Below are 24,471 nucleotides of genomic sequence, written 5' to 3'. Positions count from 1 at the left end.
GTTTGTATTTATTACTAATATACTAAACTTGGCAGTTTTTCATCATTTCATGATATCTCTAGCTATATCTTTTAATTTTATGATAGAGGGAGGTATTTTTTAAATTATTTAGGTTTTTAAGTTATGTACATTCATATACACATGTAAATGCTGCATCGGGACGGATCCATTCAGAGTTTGAGCAGAAATATGTCATATAGGAATGAACTATGCACAATAACACATTAACAAAATGCTGTGTCGCCTGAATGTTTTTTGAAGTAATACCTTTGTGATATGAAAAAAACACAAGTAATGTATAAAAACGTTGTGTTCACTTTTTGATATTAAAATAAAACACAAACCGGTTTGGCTAATGAAGATAAAGTCTAATAAACAATATCTGTTCTTCTCTTGGTTCAGTACAACAGTTTGGCCAACAAAAATAAAGAGGATATGACACCTCTCACATCGAATACACAATTTTCACAACCTTCGTTCAGTTTGATGAGATGACAAAAAAATGTCAGCTAGTATTGATGTTATTTGAACACTGATACAGGAGGAGTGAACATACAAGTCAACAAAGTAAATACTTTATAAACAAGTCGTGATAATGTTCTCGGCACATCGCCTTCTGCAAAATATCACATAGTTTTTCTTCTTTGCTGTGTACTTTTAGTGTGGGGACAAGTGTCTCCAATATTGTCCACACCTGTCTCCGTCTAAACACAGCAGTGCGCTCTTAAACTCACAGCGGGAAGCGAGAGAAAAATGACGTTAAACCAAGAGCTTGGCTCAGTTTACTCCGAAGGGGAAATCTCCCCGGCAAAGTCCGTGTAGATTGTTCGCCATAATTATCAAGCCAAACGACGCTAGTGCGCCTGACTTCGTGTTGCAGAAAATGCATTAATAACTGACAAGTTTTTTCGGTGATAAAAACATTAGACCAGGGGTGTCAAACTCAAATACAGAGTGGGCCCAAATTTAAAACTGAACAAAGCCGCAGGCCAAGGTTGAACAAATTAACCTTTTTTTATTGGGACCCAAACAAGTTTTGCATTGAAAATTGAACAAGCAAGGCTTAAATAACTATAGTGACAAGCAAAATCGAGTTTCTAATAATAAATAAAAATCAATGGCATCTCAAATAAAACTTGAATGCCTCTTTTCTTTTTAGAGCCTTCTGAGGTAAATATTAAAATTTACTTTTTCCAGGGATAATAATATTGAAAATGAAATAACAATGAATGAATCAAACATTCAAGCCTTGAGAAAGTGCATGAATTAAACTTTAATTATTGCTCAGTTTGCTACACTGATTATGGAACAAACAACGCTTATATAACTTATATAACAAAATCAACTCTCAAAAAACAAACGAAAAAACATCAATGGTATATGAAATAAAATTTAAATAAAAAAAATGTAATTGTGAAGACTCTTCTTCGGCATTGTAATGCCGGTGTGGTTTTCCCGTGGATGCGTCGAAGCAGAACACAGCATAGGTAAGATAAAGGGTATTTAATAACAAAAGTCTATGAACAAAAATACTGGTGTAAAGAGAAAAAGTAAACAAAAGACGCTAGCGTGAAAGCTAGGCTAAAACAAGGAAAACTAGAACTTGGTACGAGGACACAAAAGAGTAAACAAAACATTTAGCATGAAAGCTAGACAATAAAGTGGCTTGGCGTGAGAGCTAGCGAGAAAATACATACGAATGATGAGAGTCGTCACTGATGCGCGTGGGCAAATTAGGATCCGAGAATGAGTGAACAGAAAAGGTGAGCTTAAATAGGAGGGTGATAATTATTAGCAGGTGTGCGGGGCGAGACTAACAGGTGGACTGATGTGTAACCATAGTGATGGATAAAAACAGGAAATGAAAAAACAAACACGTGAAGATCTGAGCAGCAGATCGCAACAGTAATGCCTCTTTTCTATTTGCAGCCTTCTGAGGTAAATATAAACATTAACTTTTTCACAGGCTGATACATTTGAAAATAAAATAATGAGGTGGGCGGGGTTCGATGGTAGCCGGGGTGTATATTGTAGCGTCCCGGAAGAGTTAGTGCTGCAAGGGATTCTGGGTATTGTTTATGTTGTGTTGCGGTGTGGATGTTGTCCCGAAATTGGTTCGTCATTCTTGTTTGGTGTGGGTTCACAGTGTGGCGCATATTTGTAACAGTGTTAAAGTTGTTTATACGGCCACCCTCAGTGTGACCTGTATGGCTGTTGACCAAGTATGCCTTGCATTCACTTGTGTGTGTGTTTTTGTGTGTTAAAGCCGCATTTATTATGTGACTTGGCCGGCACGCTGTTAATAAAGAGGAAAAGCGGACGTGACGACAGGTTGTAGAGGACGCTAAAGGCAGTGCCTTTAAGGCACGCCCCCAATATTGTTGTCCGGATGGAAATCGGGAGAAATTCGGGCTAATGGTTGCCTCGGGAGATTTTCGGGAGGGGCACTGAACTTCAGGAGTCTCCCTGGAAAATCGGGAGGTTTGGCAATTATGAGTTCTAGCGGTGAATGCCGCTGTATAGTACAGCTCTAATGTTAATTTGATATTGCCTCAAGGGCCACATTTGCCTCAAGGGCCAGAGTTTGACATCCATGCATTAGATCAGGGGCGCTCACACTTTTTCTACAGGCGAGCTACTTTTCAATTGACCAACTCGAGGGGATCTACCTCATTTATATATATCATTTATATTTATTTATTTATGAAAGAGACATTTTTGTAAACAAGTTAAATGTGTTTAATGATAATACAAGCATGTGTAACACATATAGATGTCTTTCTTTCACGAAGACAAGAATATAAGTTGGTGTATTACCTGATTCTGATGACTTGCATTGATTGGAATCAGACAGTAATGATGATAACGCCCACATTTTCAAATGGAGGAGAAAAAAAGTTGTCCTTTCTGTACAATACCACATGAAAGTGGTTGGTTTTTGGCATCTAATTCATCCAGCTTCCATACACTTTACAAGAAAAACATTGGCGGCAAATTCCGTAGCTTGCTTGATTGACATTCACAGCACCCGAGGGTCTTGTGAGATGACGCTGGCCGCTGCCAGTTCATTATTATGAAAAAATGGCGAGAAACACTTTTTATTTCAACAGACTTTCGCGCCGTCCCTTCCGTCAAAACTCTAAAGGCCGACTGCACATTTCCTATCTTCACAATAAAAGCCCTGCTTCATGCTGCCTGCGCTAACAAAATAAGAGTCTCGGAAAGCTGGCGTGCACAAGTGATGTGCACGCCAGCTTTCTGAGGGATCGCTTGTGCACGCCAGTTTTCCCAGACTCTGTATTTAGTTAGCGCAGGCAGCATGAAGCATGGCTTTTATTGTGAAGATAGGAAATGTGCAGTCGGCCTTTAGAGTTTTGACGGAAGGTACGGCGCGAGAGTCTGTTGAAATAAAAAGTGTTTCTCGCCTTCCTCTCGGTCATATTTTCATAATAATGATCTTGCAGCAGCCAGCGTCATCTCACAAGACCCTCCGGTACCGTGAATGTCATTTAAGTGACGTCTTGGTGAAGATTGATGATCACTAATTTTTAGGTCTATTTTTTTTAAAAGCCTGGCTCGAGATCGACTGACACACCCCCCCGCGGTCGACTGGTAGCTCGCGATCGACGTAATGGGCACCCCTGCATTAGACGGTATTACTAACTGTCTGGAATTTTATCGCACATTATTATACTGTAGTCCAATAACAAGTAAAAAGTCAAGGGCGGTCACGGCATGTTCTCACCGCATATGTTGGTCAATTTTTTGGGGGCGATAGACGAGGGCGGTCGCCGTGGTTAAATTCGAGCCCTGTATTTGATATGTTTTGGAGGTGGATTTGATCACTTATGTCCTTGCAGAAAGCAGGGAAGGCCATGCTGGCGTTGAAGAGAATGGCCTTGCTGAGCAAAGGGGACAGCTCCTCTTCACTCACCAGCCCAACTGAAGGTGATTCCTGTTTCTCCTATTTCTATTGTCCTTAGCTGACCTTTTCACCCTCCTTCCTTCCTTTCCTGATTTAGACTCTCCGCTGTCACCAGAGACCGAACACGCCCTGATCGCTTTGGAGCGCAAAATGCAGGGACCACCCAGCTTCACCGAGACCCTGCAGGACCAGGCGGTCTCTGCAGGATCCAGTGCCCACCTCTCCTGTCATGTCACGGGTAGGCCCGGACTTTATTTAGGACCTTATACCACTGATCACATATACTGAGTGTTCGATGATAACTCGCAAAATTGTTTATGTCCTGTAAAGCTCATACGTTAGGTTGTTTAAGGCCATAATTGTCTTTAAACTTTACACACATGTATTAGCTGGTGATCAAGTTATACTTCAGGTTTAGGGAAAACATGCACGCTCCTTTCATTAGGATGCAATCTGCTGTTGATGTGTAAAAGTAATCATTCGTTAGGTTAGTTGAAAAGGCGAAACTGTTGCCGACGTTTACTGTAGAGCATGGGTGTGAAACTCTGGCGCACTGTCGATTTTTGAGAAAATGAAAGTGTTCTAAGTGCGCCTTATAGTCCGAAAATTACAGTACGTGTTTTTGTAAATGTGGAGGGGGGGGAGCGTGATCTGCGGGCCTGCCGCGGAACGGGGTGTGCAAGGACCGGCCTCGAAGACAGTGACAGGTGAGTGGATGGCCCAGGTGGGCCTTGTTATCTAATCACCTGTCGCCTTTATTAGCAGCAGCTGGAACGAGACACGGAGTTGGAGTGGAAGCCAGTGAGAGAGAGAGACACACAGACTTCATCATCATCATCATCATCATTTATTTTTATTCCTTTCATGAAAATGCATATTTACAAGCCACGTACAATTGACACTGTCATTGTTTTTTTTGTTTTTCTTTGTTATACATTTCCATGATCAGACTTGGGAAAAGACATTTCGCTGGAAAGCAAAAGCCTTGCACTATTTATGGAAATAAAACTGTGTTGTACCCAGAAAAATCTGGGCTCTCGTGGCAGCGTGTGGTGGTCCGAGGAACCCACTAGAGCATGGGTGTCAAACTCTGGCCCGCGGGCCATATTTGGCCCGCCATGTAATTTAATTTGGCCCTTGGGGCAATATCAAATTAAAATTAGAGTTGGCCCGCCGCCGTAACACCACATTCACCGCTAATACTCATACTCGTCAACCCTCCCAATTTTCCAGGGAGACTCCCGAAGTTCAGTGCCCCTCCCGTAATTTCTCCCGATTTCCACCCGGACAATAATATTGCTTTTGTCGTTCTCTTCATGTCGCCACGTCCGATTTTTTTCCCCATAAAAACAGCGTGCCGGCCCACTCGCAAAATAGATGCGGCTCATACACACACACAAGTGTATGCAAGCCATACTTGGTCAACAGCCATACAGGTCACACTGAGGGTGGCCGTATAAACAAGGTTAACACTGTTACACATATGCGCCACACTGTGAACCCACAGCAAACAAGAATGACCAACACATTTTGGGAGAACATCTGCACCGTAAGACAACATAAACACAACCGGACAAATATCCAGAACCCCTTGCATCACTAACTCTTCCGGGACGCTACAATATACATCCCTCGCTACCAACAAACCCCGCCCCAACTCGAACCCACCGCCGAAAAAAGGCATTCAATTTGTGTTTTTATTTTATTTGACATGCCATTGATATTTTTTAATTATTATTATTTGAAACTGGATTTTGCATGTCACTATAAAGTTATATAAGCCTTGCTTGGTCAATATTCCATGCAAAACTTGTTTGGGTCCCTATTAAAAGGTTAAGTTGTTCAACTTTGGCCCTCGGCTTTGTTCAGTTTAGAATTTTGGCCCGCTCTGTATTTGACTTTCAATAGGGACACAAACAAGTTTTGCATTGAATATTGAACTAGCAAGGCTTATATAACTTTATAGTGACATGCAAAATCCAGGTTTGTTGGTAGCGGGGGGTGTATATTGTAGCGTCCCGGAAGAGTTAATGCTACAAGGGATTCTGGGTATTTGTGTTTATGTTGTGTTACGGTGTGGATGTTCCCCCGAAACGTGTTTGTCATTCTTGTTTGGTGTGGGTTCACAGTGTGGTGTAACAGTGTTAAAGTTGTTTATACGGCCACCCCTCAGTGTGACCTGTATGGCTGTTGACCAAGTATGCCTTGCATTCACTTGTGTGTGTGTGTAGAAGCCGCATGTATTACGTGACTGGGCCGGCACGCTACAAGGGATTCTGGAGGAAAAGCGGACGTGACGACAGGTTGTAGAGGATGCTAAAAGCAGTACCTTTAAGGCACGCCCCCAATATTGTTGTCCAGGTGGAAATTTGGGAGAGTGGTTGCCCCGGGAGATTTCCGAAGGGGGTGGGACACTGAAATTCGTGATTCTCCTGGAAAAATCGGGAGGGATGGCAAGTATGAGAATTAGCGTTGAATGCGGTGATACAGCGGAACCGCCACTGTATAATACTGGCGGGCCAGCTGTAATGTTCATTTATTATTGCCTCAAGGGCCAAATGAAATTACATGGCAGGCCAGAGTTTGACACCCATGCTCTAGTGGGTTCCTTGGACCACCACACGCTGCCACAAGAGCCCAGATTTTTTCATGATACAACACCGTTTTATTTCCATAAATAATGCAAGGCTTTTGCTTTCCAGCAAAATTTATTTTTCAGAGTCTGTGTGTCTCTCTCTCTCTCTGGCTTCCACTCCAACTCCGTGTCTCGTTCCAGCTGCTGCTAATAAAGGCGACAGGTGATTAGATAACAAGGCCCACCTGGGCCATCCACTCACCTGTCGCTGTCTTCGAGGCCGGTCCTTGCACACCCCGTTCCGCGGCAGGCCCGCAGACCACGCCCCCCTCCACAGTTACAAAAACATGCACCGTATTTTTCGGACTATAAGGCGCACTTAGAATCCTTTCATTTTCTCAAAAATCGACAGTGCGCCTTGTCACCCTGTGTGCCTAATGTACGGCATAATTTTGGTTGTGCTCACCAACCTCACAGCAATTTTATTTGGTTCATGGTGTAATGATAAGTGTGACCGGTAGATGGCAGTCATACATAAGAGGTACGTGTAAACTTACAGCTGACGCCCGTGCTCCAGTGGGTTCCTCGGACCACCACACGCTGCCACGAGAGCCCAGATTTTTCAGGGTACAACACAGTTTTATTGCCATAAATAGTGCAAGGCTTTTGCTTTCCAGCAAAATGTCTTTTCCCAAGTCTGTGTGTCTCTCTCTCTCTCTGGCTTCCACTCCAACTCCGTGTCTCGTCCCAGCTGCTGCTAATAAAGGCGACAGGTGATTAGATAACTAGGCCCACCTGGGCCATCCACTCACCTGTCACTGTCTTCGAGGCCGGTCCTTGCACACCCCGTTCCGCGGCAGGCCCGCAGACCACGCCCCCCCCCCCTCCACATTTACAAAAACACGTACCAGATTTTTCGGACTATTAGGCGCACTTAGAATCCTTTCATTTTCTCAAAAATCAACAGTGCACCTTGTCACCCTGTGTGCCTAATGTACGGCATAATTTTGGTTGTGCTCACAGACCTCGCAGCAATTTTATTTGGTTCATGGTGTAATGATAAGTGTGACCGGTAGATGGCAGTCATACATAAGAGGTACGCGTAAACTTACAGCTGACGCCAGTAAACAACACTAAATTTTTAAATGTTCCATTGAGAATATAGAGCATTACACACGGCGCTCAAAAATCTGTCAAAACATTTTGACTACGACTTCGGTAAGCTATGAAGCCACACCGCTTGCTGGATTGTCGGCGCATTAAACAACGAGTATTATTATGGTGTGTCTATAAGGAATGGTCAAAAGTTTACATACACTTGTAAAGAACATAATGTCATGGCTGTCTTGAGTTTCCAATAATTTCTACAACTCTATTTTTTTGTGATGGAGTGATTGGAGCACATACTTGTTTGACACAAAAAAAAACATTCATAAAGTTTGGTTCTTTTATGAATTTATTATGGGTCTACGGAAAATGTGAGCAAATCTGCTGGGTCAGAAGTATACATACAGCAATGTTAATATTTGCTTACATGTCCCTTGGCAAGTTTCACTACAATAAGGCGCTTTTGGTAGCCATCCACAAGCTTCTGGTTAAATTTTTGACCACTCCTCCTGACAAAATCGGTGCGGTTCAGCAAACTTGTTGGTTTTTCTGACTTGGACTTATTTCTTCAGCATTGTCCACACGTTTAAGTTAAGACTTTGGGAAAGCCATTCTAAAACCTTAATTCTAGCCCTGATTTAGCCATTCCTTTACCACTTTTGAGGTGTGTTTGGGGTCATTGTCCTGCTGGAACACCCAACTGCGCCTAAGACCCAACCTCCGGGCTGATGATTTTATGTTGTCTTGAAGAAATTTGGAGGTAATCCCCCTTTTTCTTTGTTTTATTTACTCTCTGTAAAGCACCAGTTCCATCCATCCATCCATCATCTTCCGCTTATCCGAGGTCGGGTCGCGGGGGCAACAGCCTAAGCAGGGAAACCCAGACTTCCCTCTCCCCAGCCACTTCGTCTAGCTCTTCCCGGGGGATCCTGAGGCGTTCCCAGGCCAGCCGGGAGACATAGTCTTCCCAACGTGTCCTGGGTCTTCCCCGTGGCCTCCTGCCGGTTGGACGTGCCCTAAACACCTCCCTAGGGAGGCGTTCGGGTGGCATCCTGACCAGATGCCCGAACCACCTCATCTGGCTCCTCTCGATGTGAAGGAGCAGCGGCTTTACTTTGAGTTCCTCCCGGATGGCAGAGCTTCTCACCCTATCTCTAAGGGAGAGACCCACCACACGGCGGAGGAAACTCATTTCGGCCGCTTGTACCCGTGATCTTATCCTTTCGGTCATGACCCAAAGCTCATGACCATAGGTGAGGATGGGAACGTAGATCGACCGGAAAATTGAGAGCTTTGCCTTCCGGCTCAGCTCCTTCTTTACCACAACGGATCGGTACAACGTCCGCATTACTGAAGACCCCGCACCGATCCGCCTGTCGATCTCACGATCCACTCTTCCCCCACTCGTGAACAAGACTCCTTGGTACTTGAACTCCTCCATTTGGGGCAGGGTCTCCTCCCCAACCCCGAGATGGCATTCCACCCTTTTCCGGGCGAGAACCATGGACTCGGACTTGGAGGTGCTGATTCTCATTCCGGTCGCTTCACACTCGGCTGCGAACCGATCCAGTGAGAGCTGAAGATCCCGGTCAGATGAAGCCATCAGGACCACATCATCTGCAAAAAGCAGAGACCTAATCCTGCGGTTACCAAACCGGATCCCCTCAACGCCTTGACTGCGCTTAGAAATTCTGTCCATAAAAGTTATGAACAGAATCGGTGACAAAGGACAGCCTTGGCGGAGTCCAACCCTCACTGGAAATGTGTTCGACTTATTGCCGGCAATGCGGACCAAGCTCTGGCACTGATCATACAGGGAACGGACCGCCACAATAAGACAGTCCGATACCCCATACTCTCTGAGCACTCCCCACAGGACTTCCCGAGGGACACGGTCGATTGCCTTCTCAAAGTCCACAAAGCACATGTAGACTGGTTGGGCAAACTCCCATGCACCCTCAAGAACCCTGCGGAGAGTATAGAGCTGGTCCACCGTTCCACGACCAGGACGAAAACCACACTGTTCCTCCTGAATCCGAGGTTCGACTATCCGGTGTAGCCTCCTCTCCAGTACACCTGAATAAACCTTACCGGGAAGGCTGAGGAGTGTTATCCCACGATAGTTGGAACACACCCTCCGGTCCCCCTTCTTAAAGAGAGGAACCACCACCCCGGTCTGCCAATCCAGAGGTACCGCCCCCGATGAATTGATTAACGTGGACCCCGACTTAAACAAGTTGAAAAACGTATTTGGGTATTACCATTTAGTGGTCAATTGTACGGAATATGTACTGTACTGTGCAATGTACTAATAAAAGTATCAATCAATCAATCAATCAATCAATGTCCATGCGATGCTGCAAAGTCTTGTCAACCAAAACAGCCCCACAGCATCCAGAGCCTTAAGGAACTCCGGGCGGATCTCGTCCACCCCTGGCCAGTTCCATTGGCAGTAAAACCGTCCCAGAGCATAATACAACCACCACCATGCTTGACGGTATGCATGGTGTTCCTGGGATTAAAGGCCTCACCTTTTCTCCTCCAAATATGTTGCTGAGTATTGTGGCCAAACAGCTCAATTTTTCTTTCATCTGACCACAGAACTTTCCTCCACAAGGTCATATATTTGTCCATGTGAGAGCCGTACCTACATGGACAGCACAAGACAGTCATGATATTATGTTCTTTTGACCACAACTAAAATATTAATGCTAGTTTCATTGATTACTCTGTTGTTTTCTGACTTCAAAACCAGCATGCTTGAGTCCTTAAAAAAAACTAAAATGTCTTTTATGCCAACAAAAAAAGTGTTGTCCAGGCTTGATTTATGTGTTTATGTATTCAGGCTATCCTGACCCAGATGTGGTATGGCTCTGCGGGGGGGAGCCTGTGGAAGAGTCGCCCTCCGTCCGCATCGAGTACGAGGAAGACGGCCACTGCACGTTGATCCTGGCCGAAGTCGGGCCGGGCGACTCCAACATTTACGCGTGCAGAGCCGCGAACGAGCACGGAGAGACGATCTGCTCGGCGTCGCTCGTTGTCCAAAATCCGCATTAACCTTTTGAGAGTATAGTTCTGATGCAAATAAAAAGATACTGCGTACACACACTGCTGCGCTTTGAATTACGGGAGCATTTTCTAACAATAAATTAGTAGGGATTATTAAAAAAAACAAAAAAAGATTGGAAATAGTAGTTGTAGTAACTTACTGTGGAGAGGCGGAGCCGACGGGCCGACAGAGCGGCAGGGCAAGCCCAAGATGGCGGCGAGGAGGCGGAGAAGTCGAGTGGGTGGCGACGCCACAATCGAGTTCAGGTGCGTGGATCACGCACCTGTACATAACCAACTTATCTCCTCTCAATGTATAAAAGGGGATAAGGAAGAGAGAACGGGGCTGAAAAAGGTGGCGAGTCCGCAGCAGAAGCACCAGGAAGCAAGACACAAGAGACGGAGAAGCGGCCGACTAAAGCGCGGACCGGAGAGCGAGAGACAGGGAGCGAGCAGCGGGAGCGGCGACGGTGCAAAAGACTTGCTTTATTTGAAAAAAATAAACCAGAGTCCAACCTGCTCAATCATGTCCTTCCTGAGTGGTCCATGGAACCCGCACGACGACAGCGTGAGTCATTCACACTTACATTTTAAGTGATTTGTCCAGGATTTTTAAAGGGGAAATGCTTTCTTTGGAATTTTGCCGATCATTCACATTCCTTACACATTTTTTCTTTTTTTTTAATGCATTCTAAATATCTAATAAATGCGATCAAAAGTCCACTTACAACGGAGCTTGTAGGAGTCGCTCTATACTGCCTAAAAAACCCCTTAACCCTTGTGTATTGTTCATATTGTTACTCAGCCAGCGTTTGTGGGTCTGATGGACCCGTTGCATTTTGTGGCTTTTAATGCCTCACAATCAAACACTTTTATGTTAAAATACTGAACAAATGATAATATAAATACATTTATTAAAGTCAAATTCAAATAAGGCAACAAGAGAAGTATCCTACACTTCTCTTTTGTAAAGTAAATCTGAACAGGGCATCTACATCAACTATATGATTTGCCTGAGACGCTGGACAGGACAAAAAAAATTAAAAAAAATTAAAATACTGAACAGATGTATACCTTATCCCAATAAACATCGGTTCAGCCCAGCATTCTGTTTTTGTTTACTTTGCAGCCAGTTCAGTTTTAGTTTCGTTCTGCGTAGCCTTCCCTAAGCTTCAAAGCCTTTTCTGAGTGGCACTAACATTTTGTTTATTTTTGGTTTAAGCATTAGACACAATTTTACCTGCACTCTGCATCCCGCTGTTTCCGACATTTACAAAGCAATTAGCACCGGCTGCCACCTACTGATATGGAAGAGTATTACACGGTTACTCTGCCGAGCTCTAGACAGCACAGACACTCAACAACACCACATAATTTGGAAACTATAATTACTGGTTTATAAAATATCTTTTTTAACCCAAATAGGTGAAATTAGACAATCTCCCACGACACACCAGACTGTATCTTACGGCACAGTGGTTGACAAACACTGCTCTAAGGGGCACTTGCAGCACAACAAAAGGGCCGCAGCCCTATGGTTAAGAAACACTGATTGTTAGAATAATTGTTTCTAAATTATCACAAAAAACTTTGTATTACATTGTGTTACTGACAAGAAGACAAAAGGCTGTCTTAGAAACCCAACCAAGAAGGCTCGTAAAACTACCACTGGGACTACAAAGTGGACAGGTGGCAGGATCTGCCCAACTTCCAGAGGAACTCTTTTTGAACTATTTATGGGACTCTCTTTGAACAATTTTATGAGACTCTTTTTGCACTATATGACAAACTCTCTTCGAACTGTTCAGTAACCGAAGGCGACGCTGTTTGCGACCCACTTCCCTCAGGAAGCAGCTGTGGGCAGGGGTGGGAGAAAGTCAAATAAAAAAAGGAGTACGATCTTTTGGCGGAGCGTGGTGCAGGACTGTACAGAGAGTACAGTGGCCATGTCTCTCCTCAGATCTGAGTCCAAATTTAATTCTGTCTCTGTTTGATTCCTTGCTTTTTGTCTTGTTTAATATATGTCATCAGTGTTTGAACCTGACACTGATTCATGTGTATTAATGAAAAAATACGCCATTTGCGTCAGCTCATGATGGATGCCGATAGCAAATAGTTGATTTTAAAGTTCCTAGTACAATTTTTTGCCAAAATAGCGCAACTGTTATAGAGATTGATTTTCCAGCTGGCATGTATTCAAAAATGTGTAACGTATGTTGTAAATATGGTGCGATTGACAATACAAATGTTGTAAAAAATAAACTTTTAATTGCAAAGAAACTAGTTGAAAACTATTGAGGACATCTTTTCACATTCAAGTGAAATAAATTAATTAGTGGCAAACAATAAATATATAAAAGGTTCAAAGTGAAAGTATAATTTATGAGTGTGTGCAAATAGAGCAAAGCAGCATGGGGTCGGTGTCACCTCGACCCCCTCTTCAGCGGCACCTCCTGCCGGTTCCCGTAGAGCACCGCCGCCCGCGATTCGAAGGCGGAGACCATCTGCTTAACCACATCGTCGAAGAAGACGCTGGCCAGGTGAGCGTGGAGCAGCGACTTGAACTCGAAAGACACCTGCGACGGGTGAAAAGAGTCGCGTCAGGTCACCCGCGAGGTCGTCTTCCTTAACCCCTAATCCCGCTCAAGTCGTTCCCCTTTGTTAAAAAGCAACACTTCCTGGATGCAAATACTTGAGGACATTCTAAAAATACTATAAAAAATTGGAATAAGAAATTAAACAGGTGAAATGTAACGAGAAAAAGCTGCAATGTTGACTAACAACATCAACCTGCCAATGCTCAGAAAATAATAATGAATGTTGTTTTGAATTACAGACCAATTCAAGGCTCCAATTACTTCTTACTTCACATCAAATATTCCACTTTGAAATATTTTTTTGGGGGGGAATTGCATATTTTGTCAAAAAAGGGCATAAAATAAGCAAACAAAAAAATAATAAAAACGTATTGGATGGATAGATTTGAAGTTGATGTAGAGCAAGGGTGGCAAACTCATTTTCATTGAGGGCCACATTGCAGTGAGAGGGCCATTATTAACAATGATATATGAATATACATGTATGTATGTATATATATATATATATATATATATATATATATATATATATATATACACACAGACATATACGGTATATATATACGCACACATGTGTATATATATATACACATATACATACACACGTATATATATATATATATAATATATACATAATTCACTTCACTTCATATATGTATATATATATATATATATATACACACAGTGTGTGTATATGTATGTATGTATATATATATATATATATATATATATATATATACATACATATATAAAATACATTAACAATATATTTTTTTTACATAAACTGCAAAAAATAAACGTTAAATTACTTCTTATTCTATTACAATTACTTTTTACTTCACATCAAATATTTCACTTTGAAATACTTTTAGGGGGGAAAATATTGCATGTTTTGACAAAAAGGGCATAAAACAAACAAACAAATAATAATAAAAACGTATAACTGATGGATAGATGGATGGATCTGAAGTTGGTTTAGTGACTTAAGCATTGCCAGTAAAAAAATAATAATAATTAAAACAAAAAACGATGTTTTATTTTTAACACTTTTCTTATGAGTGAGGCATTTTTGGATAATTTGAGTGGGATTTTTTAACCGTCATTGCTCAAAAAATAATAATGAATTAAAATCAAGGTTGTAATGAAATTAACCTATTTAAGGCTCTAATTACTTCCCAACAAATATTTTCCATTTAGAATTTTTTTTTGCGGGGGGAGAAAAAATATCGCACATTTTTTGTTTTATCCCTAAAAAACGGGTTTTGACAAAAAGCCTATTTAAGGCTCCAATTAGTTCTTTCTTTATATCAAATATTTCACTTTGAAATATTTTTTGGGGGGGGGAAATATTACTTGTTTTGACAAAAAGGGCATAAAACAAACAAACAATAATAAAAACGTATAACCGATGGATAGATCTGAAGTTGATCGAGAGACTTAAGCGTCGACAGTAAAAAAAAAAAAATGAATGTTTTATTTTTAACACTTTTATGAGTGGGGCATGTTTGGATTATTTGAGTGGGATTTTTTAACCGTCATTGCTCAAAAAATGATAATGAATTAAAATCAAGGTTGTTTTGAAATGAACTTATTTAAGGCTCCAATTACTTCAAAACAAATATTTTCCACTTTGAATTTTTTTTTTAAGGGGTGGGGGGAAATATCGCACATTTTTTGTTTTTTCCCTAAAAAACGGGGTTTGACAAAAAGCCTATGTAAGGCTTCAATTACTTCTTACTTAATATCAAACATTTCACTTTGAAATATTTTGGGGGGGGGGAAATATTACTTGTTTTGACAAAAAGGGCATAAAACAAACAATAATAAAAACATAAACCGATGGATAGATCTGAAGTTGATCGAGAGACTTAAGCGTTGACTGTAAAAAAAAAAAAAAACATGTATGTTTTATTTTTAACACTTTTATGAGTGGGGCATATTTGGATTATTTGAGTTGGATTTTTTAAAACGGTCATTACTCAAAAAATAATAATGAATTAAAATCATCAGTGTTATTAATATTGACTTATTTAAGGCTTTTAATTTTTTTGGGGGGCGGGGGGGGTAGTTTTGACAAAAAGGACATAAAACATAAAAAAAAAACCTTTATATTGACGGACCTGAAGTTGATTTAAAGATTTAAGCATTGCAATAAACAAAATATAAATATAACATGTGACTTTTTTAACACTTTATGACTGTGACCAAACTTGAAGGGAACCCTGGGGTGGTATAGCTCGGTTGGTAGAGTGGCCGCGCCAGCAACTTGAGGGTTGCAGGTTCGATTCCCGCTTCCGCCATCCTAGTCACTGCCATTGTGTCCTTGGGCAAGACACTTTACCCACTTGCTCAAAGTGCCACCCACACTGGTTTAAATGTAACTTAGATATTGGGTTTCACTATGTAAAGCGCTTTGAGTCACTAGAGAAAAGCGCTATATAAATATAATTCACTAGAAGAAAAAAATATACATATAATGATTTGGTTTTAAAAATTAAAAATATCGAAATGACCCCCGCCTGCTTTGATTTTTCAGTGTGTGGCCCGGAGTGGAAAAAGTTTGGACACAACCAAAGAGAGCGCCTTGCATCTTGCGTTCACTGATTTGAGTGGACTTACGTAAAAGTCCACTTTGCAGGAGTCTTTGGGTTCAGGTGTGAACCTCCAGACTGTTTCAAGATGGCTGAAAAGGGATCCGTCGGTACACAAAGCCTGTTGGCCCAACACAAAGTACTAACGAGGTTAAAAAAAAACAACTAACAAGTAGTTTGAATGTGTTGTGTGAGCACGGACGTACTCGGACTTGGTGGTTGGGGACCACGGTGACTTCAGAGGTGTAGCGCTCCACCACGGGCGGGAAACCGATTTCCAGCTCGACCCGGACGCCGCCGCCCGTCGTCCCCTTGACCACGCGGGACTTCTTGCACCAGGGCACAAAGTGCTGGTACTTCTCCACGCTGGACACCACGCTGAACATCTGCTCGGGTGTGTACCTGCAAAAACACTTTTTTAGCTTCAAGTGTTTTCTACTCACGCCTCAAAGGACTCACCCTAAGGTCCGGCTCTCGGTGTACTCGGTTCTGCGACTACTGATGGCGGCGGCCAAGTTGATGAAACTGCGGCGGGGGGTGTTGATGTGGGAGGGGCCACACTGGGACCAAGTGGTTTTACGCCATGTCCCCGGGACCCCACCAGGACCAACAGGTCTGCAGTAAGACATCACAAGAAGATGAATGTTATGATACAGATGTGAAGAATATGGCCTAAAAGCCATATCACGATATATATTGCAGCCTCATGCAATATCGATATACAGTATATCAGACCTGGGGAAATTAAGGCACCTGTGGCCCCGTTAAAGGGGAACATTATCACCAAACCTAAGCAAGCGTCAATATATACCTTGATGGTGCAGAAAAAAGACCATGTATTTTTTAACCGATTTCCGAACTCTAAATGGGTGAATTTTGGCAAATTAAACGCCTTTCTGTTTATCGGTCTTTTAGCGATGACGTCAGAACGTGACGTCGCCGAGGTAACACAGCCGCCATTTTCAATTTTCAACACATTGCAAACACCGGGTCTCAGCTGTGTTATTTTCCGTTTTCTCGACTATTTTTTGGAACCTTGGAGACATCATGCCTCGTCGGTGTGTTGTCGGAGGGTGTAACAACACTAACAGGGAGGGATTCAAGTTGCACCACTGGCAAGAAATCTGCCGCCAGACCCCCATTGAATTTGCCAGAGTGTCTTCACATTTGAGTGGCGATGCTAAGACAGACATGGCACAGAGATGTATGGATAACCTGCAGAAGCATTTGCAACGGTTAAGTCAACGAAATCACAAAGGTGAGTTTTGTTGATGTTGTTGACTTATGTGCTAATCAGACATATTTGGTCACGGCATGACTGCCAGATAATTGATGCTAACATGCTATGCTAATCGATGCTAACATGCTATTTACGCTAGCTGTATGTACATTTGAAACTAGATACTCACATTTATTGCGAAACAAACACTTACCAATCGACGGATTTAAGTTGCTCCAGTGTCACAAGATTGAATTGAATTGAATTATATTTATATAGCGCTTTTCTCAAGTGACTCAAAGCGCTTTTACATAGTGACACCCAATATCTAAGTTACATTTAAACCAGTGTGGGTGGCACTGGGAGCAGGTGGGTAAAGTCTCTTGCCCAAGGACACAACGGCAGTAACTAGGATGGCACAAGCGGGAATCGAACCTGCAACCCTCAAGTTGCTGGCACGGCCACCCTACCAACCGGGCTATGCCGCCCCAGATGCGAAAGTCCTGATCGTTTGGTCCGCACATTTTACCGGCGATGCTAATAAGGCAGCCATGCTATGGGCCACTTCATTAGGTACACCCATGCTATGGCCGAATAGCGTCAATAGCTATTCGCTCAATAGCTTCAATTTCTTCTTCAATTTCGTTTTCGCTATCTGCCTACATGTTTCAATACATGCATAATCTGTTGAATCGCTTAAGCCGCTGAAATCCGACTCTGAATCCGAGCTAATGTCGCTATATCTTGCTGTGGTAACCGCCATGTTGTTTGTTTTGGCAGCCCTGTATGACGTCACAGGGAAATGGACAGTCGCATCGAAAATAGCGAAAATCAAGAACTTTAAAGATTTTTTTAGGGATATTCCGTGAGGTGTAAAATTTTGAAAAAAAACGTCGAAAAATAAAACAAGCCACTGGGAACTGATTTTTATTGTTTTTAACCCTTTTGAAATTGTGATAATGTTCCCCTTTAAGCTTTTCAATCCGGCCCGCCGGGTGATAGAAACTCTAGCCGCCATTATGATGTGCAGTGATGTTTTCAAACGACCGTAAGTCTTGAATTATACAAAGTATTTCAATGGTTGGAATATTTGGTTTTGCATTATATATTAGTTACTATGGTAATCTAATTAGTTACTATGGTCATCTACAAACCCCGTTTCCATATGAGTTGGGGAATTGTGTTAGATGTAAATATAAACGGAATACAATGATTTGCAAATCCTTCTCAACCCATATTCAGTTGAATGCACGACAAAGACAAGATATTTGATGTTCAAACTCATAAACTTTATTTTTTTTTTTGCAAATAATAATTAACTTAGAATTTCATGGCTGCAACACGTGCCAAAGTAGTTGGGAAAGGGCATGTTTACCACTGTATTACATCACCTTTTCTTTTAACAACCCTCAATAAACGTTTAGGAACTGAGGAGACACATTTTTTAAGCTTTTTAGGTGGAATTCTTTCCCATTCTTGTTTTATGTAGAGCTTAAGTTGTTCAACAGTCCGGTGTCTTTGTTGTCGTATTTTAGGTTTCAAAATTTTCAATGGGAGACAGGTCTGGACTACAGGCAGGCCAGTCAAGTACCCGCGAGTACTATGAAGCCACGCTGTTGTAACGTGGTGTGGCATTGTCTTGCTGAAATAAGCATGGGCGTCCATGATAACGTTGCTTGAATGGCAGTATATGTTGCTCCAAAACCTGTATGGCCCATTCAGCATTAATGGTGCCTTCACAGATGTGTAAGTTACCCATGTCTTGGGCACTAATGCACCACCATACCATCACAGATGCTGGGTTTTGAACTTTGCGCCTATAACGATCCGGATGGTTATTTTCCTCTTTGTTCCGGAGGACACCATGTCCACAGTTTCCAAATATAATTGGAAATGTGGACTCCTCAGACCACAGGACACTTTTCCACTCTGCATCAGTCCATCTTAGGTGAGCTCAGGCCCAGCGAAGCGGGCGGCGTTTCTGGGTGCTGTTGATAAATGGGTTTCGCTTTGCATAGTAGAGTTTTAATTAGCACTTACAGATGTAGTGACCAACTATAGTTACTGACAGTGGTTTTATGAAGTGTTCCTGAGCCCATGTGGTGATATCCTTTACACACTGAAGTCGGTTTTTTATGCAGTACCGCCTGAGGGATCAAAGGTCCGTAATATCATCACTTACGTGCAGTGATTTCGCCAGATTCTCTGAACCTTTTGATGATTTTACGGAGCGTAGATGGTAAAATCCCCAAATTCCTTGCAATAGCTCATTGAGAAATGTTGTTCTAAAACTGTTCGACCATTTGCTTACAAATTGGTGACCCTCGCCCAATCCTTGTTTGTGAATCACTTAGCATTTCATGGAAGCTGTTTTTATACCCAATCATGGCACCCACCTGTTCCCAATTACCCTGTTCACCTGTGGGATGTTCCAAATAAGTGTTTGATGAGCATTCCTCAACTTAATCAGTATTTATTGCCACATTTCCCAACTTCTTTGTCACGTGTTGCTGGCATCAAATTCTAAAGTTAATGATTATTTGCAAAAAAAAAAAAAAGGTTTATCAGTTTGAACATCAAATATGTTGTCTTTGTAGCATATTCAACTGAATATGGGTTGAAAATGATTTGCAAATCATTGTATTCCGTTATATTTACATCCAACACAATTTCCCAACTCATATGGAAACGGGGTTTGTAGTTACTATGGTAATCTAAATCACAGCAGCTCAGACGAGGCACTAAGCAGTGAGGGTGTGGAGCGTTTCCAAAGTGTTTCCATGGCGGCCAACCTGAAATGCGGGTGTCAGGGACAGACGCGGAAGGAGATTTTTACCACAACGTTCTACAGTTAAATGATACATCAGATATATCAAACTGTAGGTGTTTTTTTTTTTTTTTACCCTTTGCGTTCATATTTTACTGTGTTTGTTGCATTTTCGTTGCGTTTTGCTTGATTGTAAAAGATGTCGATGGAGAGGGGGTGTGACGTTCATATGTTGTCAATATTCAGTGTTTTAGCGTTCATAGTTAATATTGAAAATCCCACATTCTTTATTTTCATTTATATTAGTGTTCCTAAAAATCAGATATATTGGCCCCAGACTACTTTTTTTCTCAAAATTTGGCCCCCGTGTCAAAATAATTGCCCAGGCCTGCAGTATATGATATGACTGTATATTGTTTGGCACATAAATCAGTTTCTTAACAAACAAGAGGAATTAAAGGCCTACTGAAACCCACTACTACCGACCACGCAGTCTGATAGTTTATATATCAATGATGAAATATTAACATTGCAACACATGCCAATACGGCCGGTTTAGTTTACTAAATTGCAATTTTAAATTTCGCGCAGAAGTATAATGCTAAAACGTCGCGGTATGATGGCGCGTGACGTCCCGCATTGTAGAGGACATTTTGGTCCAGCACCAAAGTCATCTCTTTTCATCGCATAATTCCACAGTATTATGGACATCTGTGTTGCTGAATCTTTTGCAATTTGTTCAATGAATAATGGAGACGTCAAAGAAGAAAGCTGTAGGTGGGAAGCAGTGTATTAAGGCCACCTTAAGGTACACAAACACAACCGGTGTTTCATTGTGTAAATTCCCGAAAGATGACGGTGAAGCTTTACTATGGAACAGAGCGGTCAAGCAAACACGGTTGTATTGGACCACACACACAAAGTACAGTGTATTATGCAGCGATCATTTCGAAAGATCGTGTTTCGAAGAGGGTCCCTTGCAAAGGGCAGAGATGGACATCGCCACCACCCGTCGACTGGTGCTGAAGAAAAGGTGCGGGGTCCGGTTGTACAGGTATGACCATATAATCTCACTAAAACGCTAGTAACACAATGTGTTACTAGTGTTTTTTACTAGTGTGAGTTTTCCTTGCCCTTTTGTGGGTTCTTCCGAGGATGTCGTAGTCGTAATGGTTTGTACAGTCCTTTGAGACATTTGTGATTTAGGGCTATATAGATAAACATTGATTGATTGATTGACGGGCTTCACGGTGGGAGAGGGGTTAGTGCGTCTGCCTCACAATACGAAGGTCCTGCAGTCCTGGGTTCAAATCCAGGCTTGGGATCTTTCTGTGTGGAGTTTGCATGTTCTCCCCGTGAATGCGTGGGTTCCCTCCGGGTACTCCGGCTTCCTCCCACTTCCAAAGACATGCACCTGGGGATAGGTTGATTGGCAACACTAAATGGTCCCTAGTGTGTGAATGTGAGTGTGAATGTTGTCTGTCTATCTGTGTTGGCCCTGCGATGAGGTGGCGACTTGTCTAGGGTGTACCCCGCCTTCCGCCCGAATGTAGCTGAGATAGGCGCCAGCGCTCCCCGCCACCCCGAAAGGGAATAAGCGGTAGAAAATGGATGGATGGCTGGATGGATGATTGATTGACAATAAGCGGATAAGGGATTTTCCAGAATTATCCTAGTAAATTTGTCTAATAACATCTGAATCGCTCCCACTGTAGAGTCTTTTTTTTCTCCTAGTCCTTCATTCTCACTTTCCTCATCCACGAATCTTATCCTCGCTCAAATTAATGGGGAAATCGTCGCTTTCTCGGTCCGAATCGCTCTCGCTGCTGGTGGCCATGATTATAAACAATGTGAGGATTTGAAGAGCTCCACAACCCGTGACGTCAGGCGCACATTGTCTGCTATTTCCGGTAGAGGCAAGACTTTTATTAATCAGCGACCAAATCTTGCGAACTTTATCGTTGATGTTCTCAATTAAATCCTTTCAGCAAAAATATGGCAATATCGCGAAATGATCAAATATGACACATAGAATGGACCTGCTATCCCCGTTTAAATAAGAAAATCTCATTTCAGTAAGCCTTTTAAGTTTGGAATGTTTTTTTAGCCTCCCCTTTGAAGTCACAATTTATTCCAAGATGAACAAACTACTTTATTGTCGACACAGGAATTAATTTGACATTATAATAGCCAAACAATGTATGATTTTAAACATAAAAATCAAATGATGGAATCTGTGGATGTTAACGTAAAACTAAGTAGTTCTAAATAGCTGACGCGCGAGACTCACCTGGCATTTCCTGCTTCAAAGTTCCCACGCACAACTTGAAAACCAGCCAAAAGACTCCTGGCGATACGCGACGTCGACTTCACGGTCATAGTTATTATAGTATACTGGTAAAGAAAAAGTCAAACGTGGGCCGTTTTCCCTCACGCAGTAGTAGAGTGACCAAGAGCAACCGGCAGCTTTGTTTGAAAAAAAAAAAAAAACCGGCATCTCTTCCACTCCCAGCCAAGCCTGTGTGGTGACGTCACGGAGATCTGGACCAATCACAGCGCGAGATGGGTGAGCTTGCTATATTACGTCATTTCAAATGACTACAATGTTACTCATCATTTCCATTCAACACTTTATTGAGACAAAGCAGACAATATTGAGGTTTGAGGATTACTTAATAGCAGTTTTTGTGTCTTTTTTGGCAAACAAGGGTACACGTACAGTGGTACAAGGGTATATATAACATGGAGGTTAAAGGCCTACTGAAACCCACTACTACCCACCACGCAGTCTGATAGTTTATATATCAATGATGAAATATTAACATTGCAACACATGCCAATACGGCCGGTTTAGTTTACTAAATTGCAATTTTAAATATCGCGCGGAAGTATCATTGGAGAGGACGTTTTGGTCCAGCACCGTTCCCTAGCTATAAGTCGTCTCTTTTCATCACATAATTCCACATTATTATGGACATTTGTGTTGCTGAATCTTTTGCAATTTGTTCAATGAATAATGGAGACGTCAAAGAAGAAAGATGCAGGTGGGAAGCGGTGTATTGCGGCCGCCTTTAGCAACACAAACATAGCCGGTGTTTCCTTGTTTACATTCCCGAAAGATGACGGTGAAGCTTTAGATTAGATTAGATTAGATTAGATGGTACTTTATTTATTCCTTCAGGAGAGTTCATTCAGAAAATTTCTAGCACAATCCTCATTCAAGATCAGACAAACATTACAGGGAGACAGAACAGGATCGCTGACGGATCTGCCGGCTTCTAGCACCCCTTACAAAAAAGGTGAGATACAGGTAAACAAGTGGGGGGGAATGGGAGAAAAAAAAATAGAAGATTAAAATAAAATAAAATATAAAAATCGGTCTGAGCCTGGGCCGATTTATTTATATATATATATATATATATATATATATATATATATATATATATATATATATATATTGTTTTATATATATATATTGTTTTATATATATTGTTTTATATATATAATATATTATATTTATTTTACTATGGAACAGAGTGGTCAAGCGAACATGGTTCCCTACCACATGTCAACCGGCAGGTTTCGGTGAGAAAATGGTGGTAATAAGTCGGCTCTTACCGTAGACATGAGCGGAGAGCTTGCACCGTTCCACCTGCATCTGTCAAAGAGGCTGCTGCGGACTCTCTTGCCTCTTCCCACCGGCCGCCCCCGACCGTCCGATGCTTCCAACATGGAGGAAGCATCGGCTGCATTCGCCTCGAGGAATGCAGCCGACGCTGGCGGTCACCACACCCGTGGCCACACCCCTCCGACCATCAGGTTGTACATGTACGACCATATAATCTCACTAAAACACTAGTAACACAATAAGCAGATAAGGGATTTTCCAGAATTATCCTAGTAAATTTGTCTAATAACGTCTGAATCGCTCTGCCGTCTATTTTTTTTTTGTTTTTTTTTTCTAGTCCTTCACTCTCAATTTCTTCATCCACGAATCTTTCATCCTCGCTCAAATTAATGGTGAAATCTTCGCTCTCTCGATCCGAATCGCTCTTGCTGCTGGTGGCCATGATAGTAAACAATGTTCAGATGTGAGGAGCTCCTCAACCCGTGATGTCACCCGCACATCGTCTGCTACTTCCGGTACAGGCAAGGCTTTTTTATTAGCGACCAAAAGTTGCGAACTTTATCGTCGATGTTCTCTACTAAATCCTTTCAGCAAAAATATGGCAATATCGCGAAATGATCAAGTATGACACATAGAATGGACCTGCTATCCCCGTTTAAATAAGAAAATGTCTTCAGTAAGCCTTTAAATCGTGTCTTTACGACAAATTCTTTTTTTTGACACCAAATTTATTTTTTCGCTGTTAATTTTTACATGCTGATCATTTTAACACATCAAAATGTTTGTGTATAAAAATTCAGTTTATTAAAGTAGTGTTTTTAAAAAAAAATCCATGTCTCAAAACCAGCCAATGAGGTGTCTAGTTTGGAGTCACGTGACATGGGTTTTACTGTAACCGAGGGTTTATATATGTTGCCTGTACTGTATAAAATTACAAAAAAATAACAAACACGGAGGCTCCAGTTTTACACGAGGACCACTTTATTTACTTTTGTTTCAAAACCTCCGCTCCAC

The 24,471-nt window shown here is 41.9% G+C and overlaps 2 protein-coding genes across 4 annotated transcripts in view; one reads left to right on the top strand and one right to left on the bottom strand.

Moving 5' to 3' along the window:
* The window catches only part of mylk5 (myosin, light chain kinase 5), a 256,924-nt gene that overhangs the window by 37,215 nt on the left and 195,238 nt on the right, over nucleotides 1–24,471 (top strand). For 2 of the 3 annotated variants that reach the window (XM_061905341.1, XM_061905342.1), the window contains 3 exons: nucleotides 3,861–3,948; nucleotides 4,023–4,163; nucleotides 10,453–10,715. The exons of the other annotated variant lie outside the window; for it this stretch is intronic. In XM_061905341.1, the coding sequence (XP_061761325.1) occupies nucleotides 3,861–3,948; nucleotides 4,023–4,163; nucleotides 10,453–10,664 (441 nt within the window). In that variant the 3' untranslated portion in view covers nucleotides 10,665–10,715. Of the gene's footprint in view, nucleotides 1–3,860; nucleotides 3,949–4,022; nucleotides 4,164–10,452; nucleotides 10,716–24,471 lie in introns of those variants that run through there. 3 annotated transcript variants of the gene reach the window in all.
* LOC133555888 (coenzyme Q-binding protein COQ10 homolog, mitochondrial-like) lies at nucleotides 12,904–22,329 on the bottom strand. Its single transcript, XM_061905348.1, has 5 exons — nucleotides 22,120–22,329; nucleotides 16,303–16,458; nucleotides 16,050–16,245; nucleotides 15,872–15,964; nucleotides 12,904–13,231 (listed from the first exon to the last, which is right to left on the bottom strand). The coding sequence occupies exons 1-5, from the start codon at nucleotides 22,206–22,208 to the stop codon at nucleotides 13,079–13,081; spliced, it is 687 nt and encodes a 228-aa protein (XP_061761332.1). The 5' UTR covers nucleotides 22,209–22,329; the 3' UTR covers nucleotides 12,904–13,078.

This window comes from Nerophis ophidion, linkage group LG07 (assembly GCF_033978795.1).
Source record: "Nerophis ophidion isolate RoL-2023_Sa linkage group LG07, RoL_Noph_v1.0, whole genome shotgun sequence".
Lineage (NCBI taxonomy): Eukaryota > Metazoa > Chordata > Actinopteri > Syngnathiformes > Syngnathidae > Nerophis > Nerophis ophidion.
This window is presented reverse-complemented; position numbering and strand designations above follow the sequence as displayed.

Bases quoted from the DNA above. Each gene is read 5' to 3' on its own strand.
- LOC133555888 (XM_061905348.1), bottom strand. From the start codon at position 22,208: ATGACCGTGAAGTCGACGTCGCGTATCGCCAGGAGTCTTTTGGCTGGT. The intron at 16,459-22,119 runs GTGAGTCTCGCG...GTCTTACTGCAG, and splicing joins TTTGAAGCAGGAAATGCCAG to ACCTGTTGGTCCTGGTGGGG. The intron at 15,965-16,049 runs GTACGTCCGTGC...TTGGGCCAACAG, and splicing joins TCCCCAACCACCAAGTCCGA to GCTTTGTGTACCGACGGATC.